Source organism: Lampetra planeri, chromosome 5, assembly GCF_965212315.1.
Source record: "Lampetra planeri chromosome 5, kcLamPlan1.2.h2, whole genome shotgun sequence".
Taxonomy (NCBI): domain Eukaryota; kingdom Metazoa; phylum Chordata; class Hyperoartia; order Petromyzontiformes; family Petromyzontidae; genus Lampetra; species Lampetra planeri.
Genome location: NC_136111.1, coordinates 22,124,157 through 22,137,965, shown reverse-complemented (window position 1 = coordinate 22,137,965; position 13,809 = coordinate 22,124,157). Strand labels below are relative to the sequence as shown.

Here is a 13,809-nt window from a genome sequence, read left to right as displayed (position 1 = left end):
ACCACCTCCTCCATCCTTAACTGTTGTATTACTGCATTTATCTTCATCATTTTGTTTCTTTTCCCGCATAAAGTTAAAGGTGCAGCCCTGCAAATGCTTCCTCAGGCTACTGCTAGCGGAAGAGCCTTCAATAGAGGGAGCTTAAAAGAACCCCGGCAGAGGGTATTTGGCTGATTCTTCCATGCCGGCCAACCGTCTTTGACGAGGTGTTAGGCCCCACACTTTAGCCCACCACTCGTGAGCTGTCAATCAACCGAGTGTGGTGATGACGACAAAAATGAACAGGCTTTGCCATTTCCGGCAAGGGTACAGGTGTAAAGGCTGGTCTAACGCTGGTGAGACGAGATCATAAAAATTAACCCGTAAAAACTAAGTTTTTCACTATAAATCCTTTATATGCGTGGCGGCTAGAGTCCTCTCGTCCTCTGGCTTGAGATGGCTGCCACCTATGGGTCAGATGATTGTCTGCCAGCATTAAGCAATTGGTAATAAAATATTTAAAAAAATTTCCCTAAACAGCGTAAAATTTTGGAAAAAAATTTTCACGAAAATTAATTGCCACGCACAACGAGTCTGTGTGGAAAATGTCAGCTCGATTGGATCACGGGAAGTGGGTTAAAAAACGACCGAAAGATTTGCACGGTCGTAAGCAAGCAAGCAAGCACGCAAGCACGCAAGCAAGCAAGCAAGCGAACTTCATATAAAGGATTTAAAAAGGAGGCCGTCTCTGGTGTAGGCCAATCAGTTTCAAGGACAATGCATAATATTATCAAAGCCCATTTGTTAGCATGTTTTACCACAAGCACGTGTGGTTAATGCAGACTTGTTCCCTTGCGATAGGTGCCTATTTGGTGTTTGAACATCTTGCCGGGAAAGGGTAAAAAGCCCATTCATCATCTTGATATCGGCAAAAAGGGAGTCCTGAGTGTGTGGTGAACCCATTCGAACTGTTGGGCGGACAGACGCAGGGCAGGGGCATTTAAGAAACCTGCTCATTCTTTCGACTGCGACACCAGCGAGAATACATCGAACGGACAACCTCTGGATTCCAAGTCCAGCGTGATAACCACTACACGATGGCAGAATCCCCTCCACGCTGCACGACAACTCTCCACGGTCTCCGTTTGACCGTGCGGTGTGGGTCAATATTAAAACACATATATAGTGCATCTACTGGTTACAGAAAGGATATGTACAAATGGAGTGGCAGGGTGGCACAGTGCTTATACTTGAATCTCACAACAACAAGGGCCTGGGTTCGATTCACGTTTTGGGCTCCTCTCTATGTGGGGTTTGTATGTTCTTCCCCTTTTCTGCATGCGTTTCCTCTGGGTTCTGCGGTTTCCTCCCATAGCTAAACAAATCAGACAATGTAACGAGTATTGACCAAACATCCCAATGTGAAAAAAATCACCTGCTAATGACTCAATTTGAATTTCACGTAAGAGCATTGCCCACTGCTATGAAACACTTGGCGCGTGCACCCTTCTGAGATTCAGCGAAGCTCACCTAGGTAAACAGGCGTGACGTGAAAATACTAACCGTGGTGCACGATGTTGTGCGCCATGAGAACCTGCATGCAGCACACCGCTGAGGGGCGGTCCTCCACTTCCTCGCTCTCAAACAGCCAGTCCACGAGCTCGCGCCCCACAAAGCAGTTGGGGTAGGTGCGCAGGTGGTGGCGCCTGTCCTTGATCACTTTATCTTTGTGCATGCGCTGCCTGGGCGCATGTTGGGCCGATGGGGAGAGGGCGGGGAGGGGAGGGCACAGGGGGACGGCACAGCGACATGAACGATGCATCAGTCTTCCGCACAATCCCACAGTGCCGGATTATCCTAGCAGCAAAAGTAGCTACAGATGCTACGGGCCTCGCACTTTCAAGGAACCCGCACTAAATGCTTTTCAAGCTATCAATTCAGGTGCAGTGATTCTGCACTTGCTCTATTACTATAGTACTATACTGTCTTCAACTTTTATGAACGACTGGGTGTTTAAGGTTAGTGATTTGTCAAATTATCTGGCTGTATTGCAAATGAAAAAATACAATTACTTCACTATGTAAGTAAAAAATGTGTCTTTTAATATTTATGTGTTTTTTTTTATTTGGGACCCCCTTTATAACATATGCTACAGGCCTCGCAATAGCTTAATCTGGCACTGCAATCCCACCCTCCTAACTCCTGCCCCACCTCCCACTGTTGTCAAAACAAGCATTGCAAACGGTTTTCCATTCAGCGGCAGGGAAGTGTCTGCGCTCAGACGGCTGGTTGTTTTCCTTTTTTTCCTGCAAAGGTAATGAAGAGAAACACGGGCGAGCGGTTGCGCATTTTCAAAATAAACAGACCAACGTTGACGTTGGCATGTGGTTCGCACAGTCGGACCACCATTGGCCGAACGTTCCACGCACACTGGGTCGACGTAGTTGCAGGGGTTCGCGGTTGGAAGGCCTGAGGGCCGCTTTGGTTCACGGTTGAAGCCCCAAGGGCCGCTTTGGTTCATGGTTGGAGCCCTGAGGCCTGCTCTGGTTCACGGTTGGAGCCCTGAGGGCAACTCTGGTTCTTACCACTGGGGGTTTTAACAATTAAAGGGGTTACATGCTGTCCGCTTCCCAGGGCCCGTTAATGATCCCGTTACTTGATTCGAACAAAGAGTAAAGCCATCGCCATGTGCCTGCATCACGCTCTAAATTTTCTAAACAAAATAAATACCTGCAAATTACACAATTGGGAATATGCACAGCAATCATCTTGTTACCCCCCCCCCCCCTCTGCTGTGAAATTTAGCAGAAACGTCTTCAGATTGCGTGAGGTTTTCTTGGGTAAAAATGTTAAATAATGATAACATTCTTTACGTGTGCAAAAGGGACATCAAGGCAAGTGGTGGTGTGTGTTGTTTGTGCATTCTGCTAATGTGCATAATGTCAACGTGAAACTTAAACATCATTGGCTATAATTGTTTAATAAGCAAAACAAAAAACCCCACTCAAAATGGCTATAGACAGCGAACCATCAAAGATTTCAATACAAATCAACGTTGAAATATCGTCGAGCTTCGGGCAATGAGAAGCATCATAATATAAATGTATTTTGAGTTGAGTGAAGTCTTCCCAGTGAATTACAAGAATTCCCTTCTGAGAAAAAAATTATTCAGAAACTTTGCTACATCAGTGGATTTTCTATTACTTGCAGGGAACATGTGAAATAACAATGATAAACTATGATGGGTCATTGCCGGGACAAACTATTGTTCAACAGCAACTTTATTTGCTAAGACAGTAGAATCTGTAATTACAATTTCTGCTTGTCCATTTTGTGACAACAATGTTGTAACATAAGGCTCGGAGTACAGCTTGTGGGTCCAACGTCAATCATCCTGCATGAGCACTATCCCGGATTACAGTTGCATTTGAGTCGACAAAAATAAAAGCAACTTTGTTGAAACAGCCTTTTTGGAACTTGTCTGATTGCAAACGCAATGCGCAACACGATTGGCCAGGTGGAGTCGCACGGCGTCATGGCAATGTTTGTATGTTTTATATTCTTTGATATCACGGGAGAGCTGCTGAGAATATACAGGGTGTTTCAAAAAGATGGACCCAATTTCAAAGCAGTATATTTCACGATGGTTAATGAGTTATCAAGTTTTACTAACCATTTTATAAATGCTCTATGTGCCCTCCACCTGTTGTACAGACAACATCGAGACAATAGTTGAATTCGTCCAAAACGCCTCTCTTCTGACGTTTTCCTCTGAGGTGCGTGGTCGCCCTGTGCTCTTCTCCTTACACCAACAGCCTGTTTCCTCAAATTGTCGGTACCAATGACGAATGCTCTTTGACATTGGCGGATCAATGCCAAAACGCCGTTGAAACTTGAGCTGATTTATATACAAGTATAAATTATTCGGCGATGATATGTAAACTCGGTTAACCCATCTTTATAAAAGGTGATTAACACGCTCACCTAGGGTATTTTTTAAAAATGTTTTATTTTCTGTCAGTTAACTGGGATGTTTGTTGAATTCATCGGCCTAGTAGGCTCCTAACAACACCCTCCCAGGCAAAAGGGGAAGATGGTGAGTGGGCAACCCAGCCTATACTTTTTCTATAACTTAAAACCTGGGCCCTCAATGATTTTGATGGCTCAGTTGCATTTAACTATGTTAAAAAAGCCCATTTAACTATGTTAAAAAAGCCCAATTAACTGACTCAGTTTAGCCTGTCATTGTTATGGAAAATGCAACAAAGTGTACGTTTAACTTTGGCTTGACATACGACACCGCACAATTCATGCACACCTTTTGTTCGATTTAGTTTAGCGAGACTTTCACCTGCTGTACACGGTCGATAAATAATGAAATGTGTGCGGGTGTCCACTCGAGCGTGTGTGTGCACGCATGGGGGGAGCGGCAGTGCAGCGTTTAGCGCACTGTGCTACCAAACCCGGCAACCCGGGTTCGATTCCCGCTCAGAGCCAACATGGGTGACGTTTATCCGAACCAGTCCTGGGCCTCCCCTAGGTTGACTCAGCCTCCAATAAGTACCTGATGCGGTGCGTGTGCATCACCGCTGGGGAGACAAAGGCGGCCGGGCGTGGTGTTGGCCACCCACCCCTTCGTGTGCCGTGCCGGCCTTCAAAGGTGTTCACTAACAGCACTTGCCCTAACAATCTGTTACAGACTATGTGGGGGATCTTTGTCTTTGTGCAAGCGCCTGCCGCTTTGTGTATACTATACACACTCGGACAACCAAAAGTAGTATATACAAACGCAGGGCTTAATATAGTCTGTCAAAAGCACGCAGTCACGTTTCCTAGCTAACCTTAAACGCACCCAAACCGATTCACCCATCGCTCCTCCCGTCCTTAGTCTATTCAGCCAAACGGCAGACGGTTTTTCTAACAGCCACAGCACGGTCCACGAAAAGCCGCATGTACACTCACTATTCACAAGCGTGGCAGCAGGAGGGAGGGTGATCTGGTGATCCCCAGGAAATCCGAATCCGTTGCTAAACAAGCCCAGCAGCCTTAACCCCGGTCCCATCTGCAACATTTGCAATGCAGGTTTGCACGAGGTGCACACAAGCACTAAGTTACAAAAAGTTTGCGTAGCTTGTTGTTGTGTTTTAAATTACATCTCGTTTTGCAATGTTTTAACCGCAACTTAATTATCGTCTTGTTCAGCTATGTTTTGGTTGAACTTACATTCGTAATTTAATGTTGTACTCGCTTTAATGACGGCCATTAACGACGCAATGCCTCGAATCCACAAATACGAAGGAGACATCACAGCGACACAGACACCACTGCTCCTGACGCGTTTATCTGGCTTGACCACCTGAACGTGAAATTGTAGCTGCTGCTCCGCATCTTCATCAGCCATACGAGAGTAGAAGATGTAACCAGAAAGGCCTCCCTCGCAAGAGTCTCCGGACTTTTCAGGTGGGGTCCGGCAATAGACCACTGCTGTACTGTCATCTCCTGACCGCCTTCCAAGCCAAAACCTCCAATACCTGGTGTTCCCAGGCAGCCTCTTATCCAAGTGTAATGCGGGCGTAAACAGCTTCGCGGATATGACGTCATGGGGGGGAGGAGTTAGGTCACGTGGGAGAGAGGGGTGAGGTCTTAAGGGAGAGATACCGGAAGAGACGGGAGAGTGTGGGAGATAGAGTTAGAGTGAGGCCACGCAGGGCGGAGGTTGGAGAGTGGCGAGATCGCCACACACACGCAGAGTAAGACTCGGCACCGTCGGCCAGCGGTGACCGAGCACGGAGGAACGAGGAGCAGCGGTGGAGCTGCAGTGAGGGCAGCCGGAGGACTGCACAGGGGATCTGCAGCAGAGCTGCAGGAGCGAGGAGGCTACGGGAGCGAAGGCAGCTGTGGAGTTGCCAAGCGGAGGGGCTCTGAGCGAGGGCCGTGTGGGACAAGTGTAAGAACCCAAATAAAGGACAACGGAGACAGACCCAGTGATCGAGTCCTTTATTACACTGGTGTCAGAAGTGAAACGGCATGTCAAAACAGCTCAGAAGAAAGAATATTCCTGGGCCATCATCTGCTACATCATCCGACGACGACGACCTTCCTCAGGCGGTGGACCTGCCTGCGATGGTGGAGGAGATCCGTCCGGGAACGAGTACGGGTCCGGGAGTCCAAGATGTCGACGCGTCGGTGGACCCGTCTGTACCAGAGGACGCGGATTGGCGATGGAGGCAGATGGCGGCGCAGCTGGAGACGCTGAAAATCGTGCTCGCGCAATTGTGCGAGCTCGTCACGCCGAGGACGGCGTTGGGGAGAGCCGATGGAGGTCCGCAGGTTGCTGCCTTGCCTCCGCTGTCGGCGCCATCGGCCACGCGGCAAGAAGACGGCGGGAAGCCGCCATCTTGCGCTCTCCGCGGCGAGAGGCCGCCATCTTGAACACGTTGCGATGCGACGCCATTTTGAATATGCCGCCTGGTGAGTCATCGGCTGAGGACGGTGCAACAAGGAGTCGCAGTCGTCATCTCACGACCGTTAAAGAATTCTCCATCGGGGGCGATTGGAGTGCTTTCGCCTGCAGATTTCTGGCGGCGGTACGCTCAGCAAGGTGGACGGACGCTGAGGCATTGGAGGTTTTACCGACTCTTCTCGATGACGAGTCGGTGAGATTCTTCCGTTCTATAAAGGCCGAGAAGAAGAAAACATTGAGAGGAGTTTTCGACGAGATGGCAGATGCATATGAGCCACCGGATGATGCTCATCGCCGGTTTGTTCAACGTCAGCGAGCACCCGAGGAGTCGCCGGTGGCATACAGGGGTGCGGTATTGGAGTTGGCCATGGCTGCATACCGGGAGACGGAGCCTGACCTGCTCGAACCTCTCATCTTGGGTAAGATGCTCGAGCTGTCCCGGGATTTGGGGATTCCTATGCCGGTGTGTGGCCACGAAAAGCTCACATCCCGGGCGGCCGCTAAATGTCTTGATGCCCAGTTCAACCTGCGTCGTTGGAAGCAAGTCACGGCGTGGACGGGGGGGCCCATCGTCGATGGAGGTGCCGCGGGTTGGGATCCCAAGAAGGCGGTGTACGTTCCTGACGGGGGGGGCCCGCAGGAGCTGACGGCCGCCTCTGCTCAGTGGTCGGCCCGCAGTAGGCCGGGGCCGCGATCTGCACCGCCGCCACGGGAGCGTCGGGACGGGGGGCCTGCGGCGCGGCGCAACGACATCGACTGCTTCCGCTGCGGCCGTAAAGGCCATTACGCCAGGGACTGCTGGGCCCGTGTCCCGGGTCCGCCCCAGCAGGAGGCCTTGACAGCGGACGTGCCACGGAAGGATCCTCCAGGACAGGCAAGTCGGTGCGCACCAGACACCCGGCAAGGCTTGACACCTCACTCATCACCGTTGTCGTGCGATCCGGGTGTTGTTAATAACGGGGGGAGGCCATCGACTGGGCCACGTCGCTCGGTAACGCAGTGGCGTAAATTGGCACGGCGGGTCGTCGCGGCCGCTACTGGTTCGTCCACTGTACCTGGTTCTATACAAGGGGTGGACGTGCGTATTTTAGTGGATTCCGGGGCGTCCGCCACCATTATATCGGATGTAATTTTCCATCTGTTGGACATCCCACCTGAGGCCGTGCGTCCGGTTTATGATTCCTGCGTCGCTGCCAACGGGGGTAGCATGGGCATTGTGGGCCAGGTGGACGCTAAAATATCTATCGGGGGAGTCTCGGCCTCGGGAATTGTGTTAATTTCGAGGTGCCTCGCGGTTCCATGCTTGTTGGGAACTGACTTCCTGGCCAAGATGCCCATTCTAATTCGAATTAATCAAAACTGCATTGAATTACCGGGTGGGCGAAAAATTACATTTCTACCGTCGCCCTGGGAGCGACCTGCTCCGGTCGCGCAGGTGCAGGCGCTGTCTGAGGTATCTGTTGATATTCCACCTGGCTCACAGATGCTTATCCCCTTGCGATATCGGAAGCCTGTACCTGGTCGTCAGGGTGCAATTGGGGTTTTGTTGTCGCCGTCCGCCACCATAACGGGCGGAGCGGCGCTCGTTGGGGCGCAAACTATTGTCCGGCCAGACCAGCAGCCGTTTCTGCAGGTGCTTAATGCAAGTACCGAAAATGTGTGTGCCGGCTGGTACGGTTGTGGCACATGCCACTACGGCGTTTACGGCACAAGATCATCTGGGCAGCCAGGTCATGGTTGGTGGTGTTTCAGGTCCTGGTGCCGCAGATAATCGCTGGATCGCCGAATTGTGTGGGGAAAATTCTTCCCTTTCCGGTGAACAATGTTGCGCGCTTCGTAAATTATTATTGAGTTATTCTGATGTGTTTAGCTCCGACGATTTGGACTTGGGACGCACCTCGTTGCTTTACCATCATATTGACACAGGGGACGCTGCCCCTATTCGGCTAAACTCGCATCAGATGAGTCCGGCGGAGCGGGATCAGGTTCAAGGGGCAGTGGATGACATGTTGGCTGCGGACATAATATCTCCATCTAACAGCCCATGGGGCGCACCTGTTGTTTTGGTTAAAAAGAAGGATGGCAAATTGCGATTTTGTGTCGACTTTCGAAAATTGAATAAAGTGTCTGTGGCAGATGCGTACCCCCTGCCGCGTATGAACGACTCCCTCGATGCCTTGTCGGGGGCGAAGTTCTTTTCAACGCTAGATCTCTCTTCGGGATTCTGGCAGCTTCCCCTTGACGAGCCCTCGCGGGAGAAGACTGCTTTCCGTACGCCGCAGGGGTTATTCCAATTTAATTGTCTTCCGATGGGGTTGAATGCTGCCCCTGCCACATTTCAAAGGTTGATGGAGTTGCTGTTAACGGGGTTGCAGTGGGAGACATGTCTGATATATTTAGATGATATTATCATCTTCAGCCGCACATTTGATGAGCATTTACTGCGGTTGTAGGCGGTGTTCGCCAGGATGCGTTCCGCAAATTTGAAATTTAAGCCTAAGAAATGTCACCTACTGCAACGGTCCGTGCGCTATTTGGGGCATATTGTCAGTGCGGACGGGGTGGCCACGGATCCCGACAAGACAGCATGCGTCCGTGACTGGCCAAACCCCGGCCACGGTGAGGGATGTACGTCGGTTTTTGGGGTTTGCCTCATATTATCGGAGGTTTGTTCCGGATTTCGCGACGATCGCGAGGCCCTTGCACCTTCTTACGGGTAAAGGAAGGAAATTTGGTTGGGGACCGCCAGAAGAGGCGGCGTTTCAGGGCCTGCGCGATCAACTGGCTACGGCACCGACGTTGGATTATCCTGATTTCGATCACCCCTTCATTCTGGATACAGACGCGAGTGACACGGGCATTGGGGCCATGTTGTCTCAGTCAAAAGGTGGTGTGGAGCGCGTGGTGGCGTACGGTAGCCGGGTTTTGTCTCCCGCAGAAACCCGCTACTGCGTCACATGCAGGGAACTTTTGGCAATTGTTTTCTTTCTCCGCCAATTTCGACCGTATCTCTACGGTCGTTCGTTTATTGTACGCACGGATCATGCGGCCTTGCAGTATGCTCTCAAGATGGACCAACCATCCGGCCAGTTGGCGCGGTGGTTGGACACGCTGCAAGAATTTTCCTTCCAAATTCACCATCGGAAGGGGGTGAGTCACGCGAATGCGGACGCGCTTTCTAGGTTGCCGCAGCGATCCCCTTGCGCGTGCGCGTCTGGGGCGCATAGATGTGCGCCGATTCAGCAACCCCCTCAGCCTGTTGCGTTGGCGGTCGAGGTGCCGGAAGCTCCAAAGGAGCCGGGACCGGCTGATGGGATTTTGAATCTTCCAAGGGCTGTGTGGATTCGGGAACAAATGTTGGATGATTCATTGGTCACGTTACGGAATCGGACTGCGAAGAAGAGTGGGGGACTGGGTACGGGGGGTATGCCGGAAACCGCTCTCCGCGATGGTCTGCTGATGTGGAGGGAAGGGTTACAGGAACGCTGGCGTCTGGTTGTACGGGCATTCTTGCGGTACGAATTGATTAGGACTCTGCATGGGGACACGCTTTTACATCTGGGGGTGCAGAAGACCCTATTGACGTTGCAGCGAGACTACTTTTGGCACGGCATGACAACGGATGTCGTCGGTCACGTTCGCGCGTGTCCCGATTGTGCCCGGCGAAAACCACCTAAACAACCATATGTGCCGCCCATACAGTCTATTCAGGTGTCTAGAGTTAACGAATTGGTGGCGTTGGACATTTTGGGACCCTTCCCGCCATCCGCTAAGGGTAATGAATACTTGCTAGTTGGGGTGGAGTACCTCTCCCGCTGGCCGATGGCCTGGCCTTTGCCTGACCAGTCAACGGCGTCTATCAGACGCCTTTCTTTTCGGGTACGTTATGGACAAGGGGGCGCCGGAGAGGCTCCTCACAGACCAAGGCCGGAATTTTTCTTCTAAATTGTTGGGGGAGGTGTGTGCGGCTCTTGGCACTAAAAAGATACGGACATCTCCCTACCACCCACAAACGGATGGTATAGTCGAACGGCTAAATCGGACTTTGTCCGCCATGTTGTGTCGCACCGTGAGTGAAAAACAATCGGATTGGGATTTGCATATCCCTGGGGTACTTTCGGCATACCGGATGACGCCGCATGCGGCTACAGGATAATCGCCGTTTTTCCTTATGTACGGTCGCGAAAACGTGCCGCCAATGGATGTGCAGTTGGGAACTGGAGTGAGGGGACCTGCTAAGCCTCTTACTGATTACATTCAGGATACCGTTCGCCGGGTTACTGAGGCGCGGGAAGGGGCCCGCATGGCTACTGCCAAAGCCCAGGCCCGGAACGAGCGGTGTGCTCGACGCTCAAAGGGGGAGTGCCCCTGGAAGGTGGGGGATATGGCCTGGCTCCATTGCCCGCAGGTGCGGCCAGGTACCTCTCCTAAATTACACAAACCATGGCAAGGGCCGGTTCGCCTCATCGAGGTTCCCAACCCACAGTCCGCGCGTGTTCGGTTTGGATCTCGCCGTTGGTTCGTTCACACGTCGCGCTTGAAACCATATGTGGCCCCTCGAAACGATGCGTCATCTCCTGATGTTGCCTTGCCGGGGTCTGTTGCTGCCGACTCATCCTTGCCTGTGCCTGTTGACCTTGCAAGAGCGCCTGTCGTGCCTTTTACAGACAAGCCGGCCGTGACATTGCTGGAGACAGGAGACTCTGCTCGGGGTGTGCCTACCACGGTTGCGGGGACTCCGAGCCCCGCCGCCCTTCCGACCCCGTCGCGGACACGATCGCGACGCACCCCCGACGCTGGGCCTTCAGAGACACGGGACCGGGACGTTGACGGGCCTCCAATAGCGACAGGAGGACTTCATCCTGTCGCTCCTAAAACCCCGTCACGTTCCCGGTCTGCAGGAGGGCCGCCGCCCGTCCGGGACGGACCGGCGACCCGAACGCGCTCAAAGTCCCTTACATTTCGTTGAATTTTACTGTTGTGTTTTGTTGTTGTTGTTATATTTATTGTATGCTTCGTTGTCCTTGAATGTGTGATGGTTGTGTTCGTTCGCATTACTTGTCTCGTTATTGTTCAGCCGAGGTCGGCTGGATTTTCTCTACGGGGGAGGGTGGTGTAATGCGGGCGTAAACGGCTTCGCGGATATGACGTCATAGGGGGGAGGAGTTAGGTCACGTGGGAGAGAGGGGTGAGGTCTTAAGGGAGAGATACCGGAAGAGACGGGAGAGTGTGGGAGATATAGTTAGAGTGAGGCCACGCAGGGCGGAGGTTGGAGAGTGGCGAGATCGCCACACACACGCAGAGTAAGACTTGGCACCGTCGGCCAGCGGTGACCGAGCACGGAGGAACGAGGAGCAGCGTTGGAGCTGCAGTGAGGGCAGCCGGAGGACTGCACAGGGGATCTGCAGCGGAGCTGCAGGAGCGAGGAGGCTACGGGAGCGAAGGCAGCTGTGGAGTTGCCAAGCGGAGGGGCTCTGAGCGAGGGCCGTGTGGGACAAGTGTAAGAACCCAAATAAAGGACAACGGAGACAGACCCAGTGATCGAGTCCTTTATTACACAAGTACAGTGGTACCTCGGTATACGTCGTTAATTCGTTCCAGAAGGTAGGACTTATACCGAAAATGACGTATTCCAAACGAATTTTTCCCATAAGAAATAAAGGGAAAGGAAATAATCCGTTCCAGAGTTTAAGAAATGATATTTTACATGGCATATTATACATTAATGGGATTTTATAAATAATTTTGACACTACTTATTACTAAAATGCATACATAAATTAAAATAAATAAATTTAAATAAATGTAACTAAAATTAAATTTAACATCACTTTACCTTGGTGGAGCAAGGGTTGTGCACTGAACGAGATCTACTGTACAGGCAGACTGAGGAGCGGCGCTTTGTTTCAGTCGTGAACGGGGTCTACGCGGTGACTCATCCCGACCCATACAAGTTCTAGCAAGCGCGTCATATCCCAAGCAAGACGTCGTATCGACGTATACCAAATTCGACGTATTCCAAAGCGGTCGTATACCGAGGTATGACTGTACGAACCACGCTGACACTGCTTAGCTTGCAATAACTGATTAGATCTGATGCTTTCCTGGTGATTTCGTCATATAGGCTACCCTTGCAAAGAAGACGTTTTGGATTCAAAGGCCTCTCACCTGGTCATCAAGGGCTTCAAACTCATTCGATATTTAAAGCAGAGTAGACAAGGCAGGGGAAATCACATTAGGCAACTTTATGCAACTGGCTGTAGACTTTAAATGAATTGTACTTCATAAGGCTAGACTTGCTCGCATGAAATCATATTGCATGGCACTAAGATTGATACTTGACACCAACTTTTATCATTACAAATAAAACTCAAACTCGCCATTAACCTTGCCATACAAAAGAAAATATACATTATACAGAAAAAGGCTTAACCACGCCCTTCTTATGCTATATTCACTATTTAAAGGTCGTGATGATAAAGCCAAATTTTAGTCAGTATCCGTCAAAGTACATTAGGATGTGAAAACAAATATACGAACCAATCAGACCTAAAATTGTATCAATTTTCATTGGCCAATCACAAGACAACTTTTACAGTGGCCTAAAATAACTGGACACAGTATGTACAGAATGTATCGTGCCAATATTCAAGCTGGGGAGAAACACACACCACCCTTAAATATCGTCTGTCGTCTGATGGCTTGTCATTATTATGGGCAGAGGTTGGTTTATAGAAATCTAATTTTAGTGCTAAAAAAGCATTACGTGTATTTTTTTTCGGAATTAAGTTAACTTAGAAGATGATGTATAAGAAGTGGATGACGGGTCACCAATGACTGTACCAACAACAAAAAATCGATCAAGTAAAATTTGATTCGGCACTTAATTCCAGCTCCGAGAATTAAAAATATTGGTTTGACTGCCATGCAACGAATATTACTCTCTGCACACAAAAAAAGTAATTCATTATTTACAAGATGATTAATTAAAAAATAGGCTTATATCTACGTGAGGTTAGCGAAATAAGCAATAAAAAAAAGTTGTCTGCACACAAACAAAATGATTAATATATTTCCAAACCAATTGTTTTAATATAATTTTTCTATGTACATGAGTTTAGCGAAAGAAGCAATACAATCGTACTGAACATTACCGTGGTGAGGCCTAGTCCGGTGCAGAACCCGCGGCCTCGCCTAGATTGTGCAGCCGGCCGAGGTGGCTCCCTGGCAGGCTGTGGGCTGGGCCACTCCCCCCGCCCGCGCCACAATAATTACTATCGAAGCGCTATATAATTTAGATTTAAAGCTTTCGTGACTGCAGGGATTCATCTTCTTGGTTCTTTCGGTAAAGTCACGTAGAAGGGAAGT

The 13,809-nt window shown here is 50.3% G+C and overlaps 1 protein-coding gene across 1 annotated transcript in view; it reads right to left on the bottom strand.

Moving 5' to 3' along the window:
* DEPTOR (DEP domain containing MTOR interacting protein) overlaps positions 1-13,809 on the bottom strand; it is a gene marked incomplete at its 5' end in the record, with an annotated part of 43,939 nt that overhangs the window by 13,607 nt on the left and 16,523 nt on the right. The window contains one exon of the mRNA XM_078595021.1: positions 1,543-1,721. Within this exon, the coding sequence (XP_078451147.1) occupies positions 1,543-1,721 (179 nt within the window). The remainder of the gene's footprint in view (positions 1-1,542; positions 1,722-13,809) is intronic.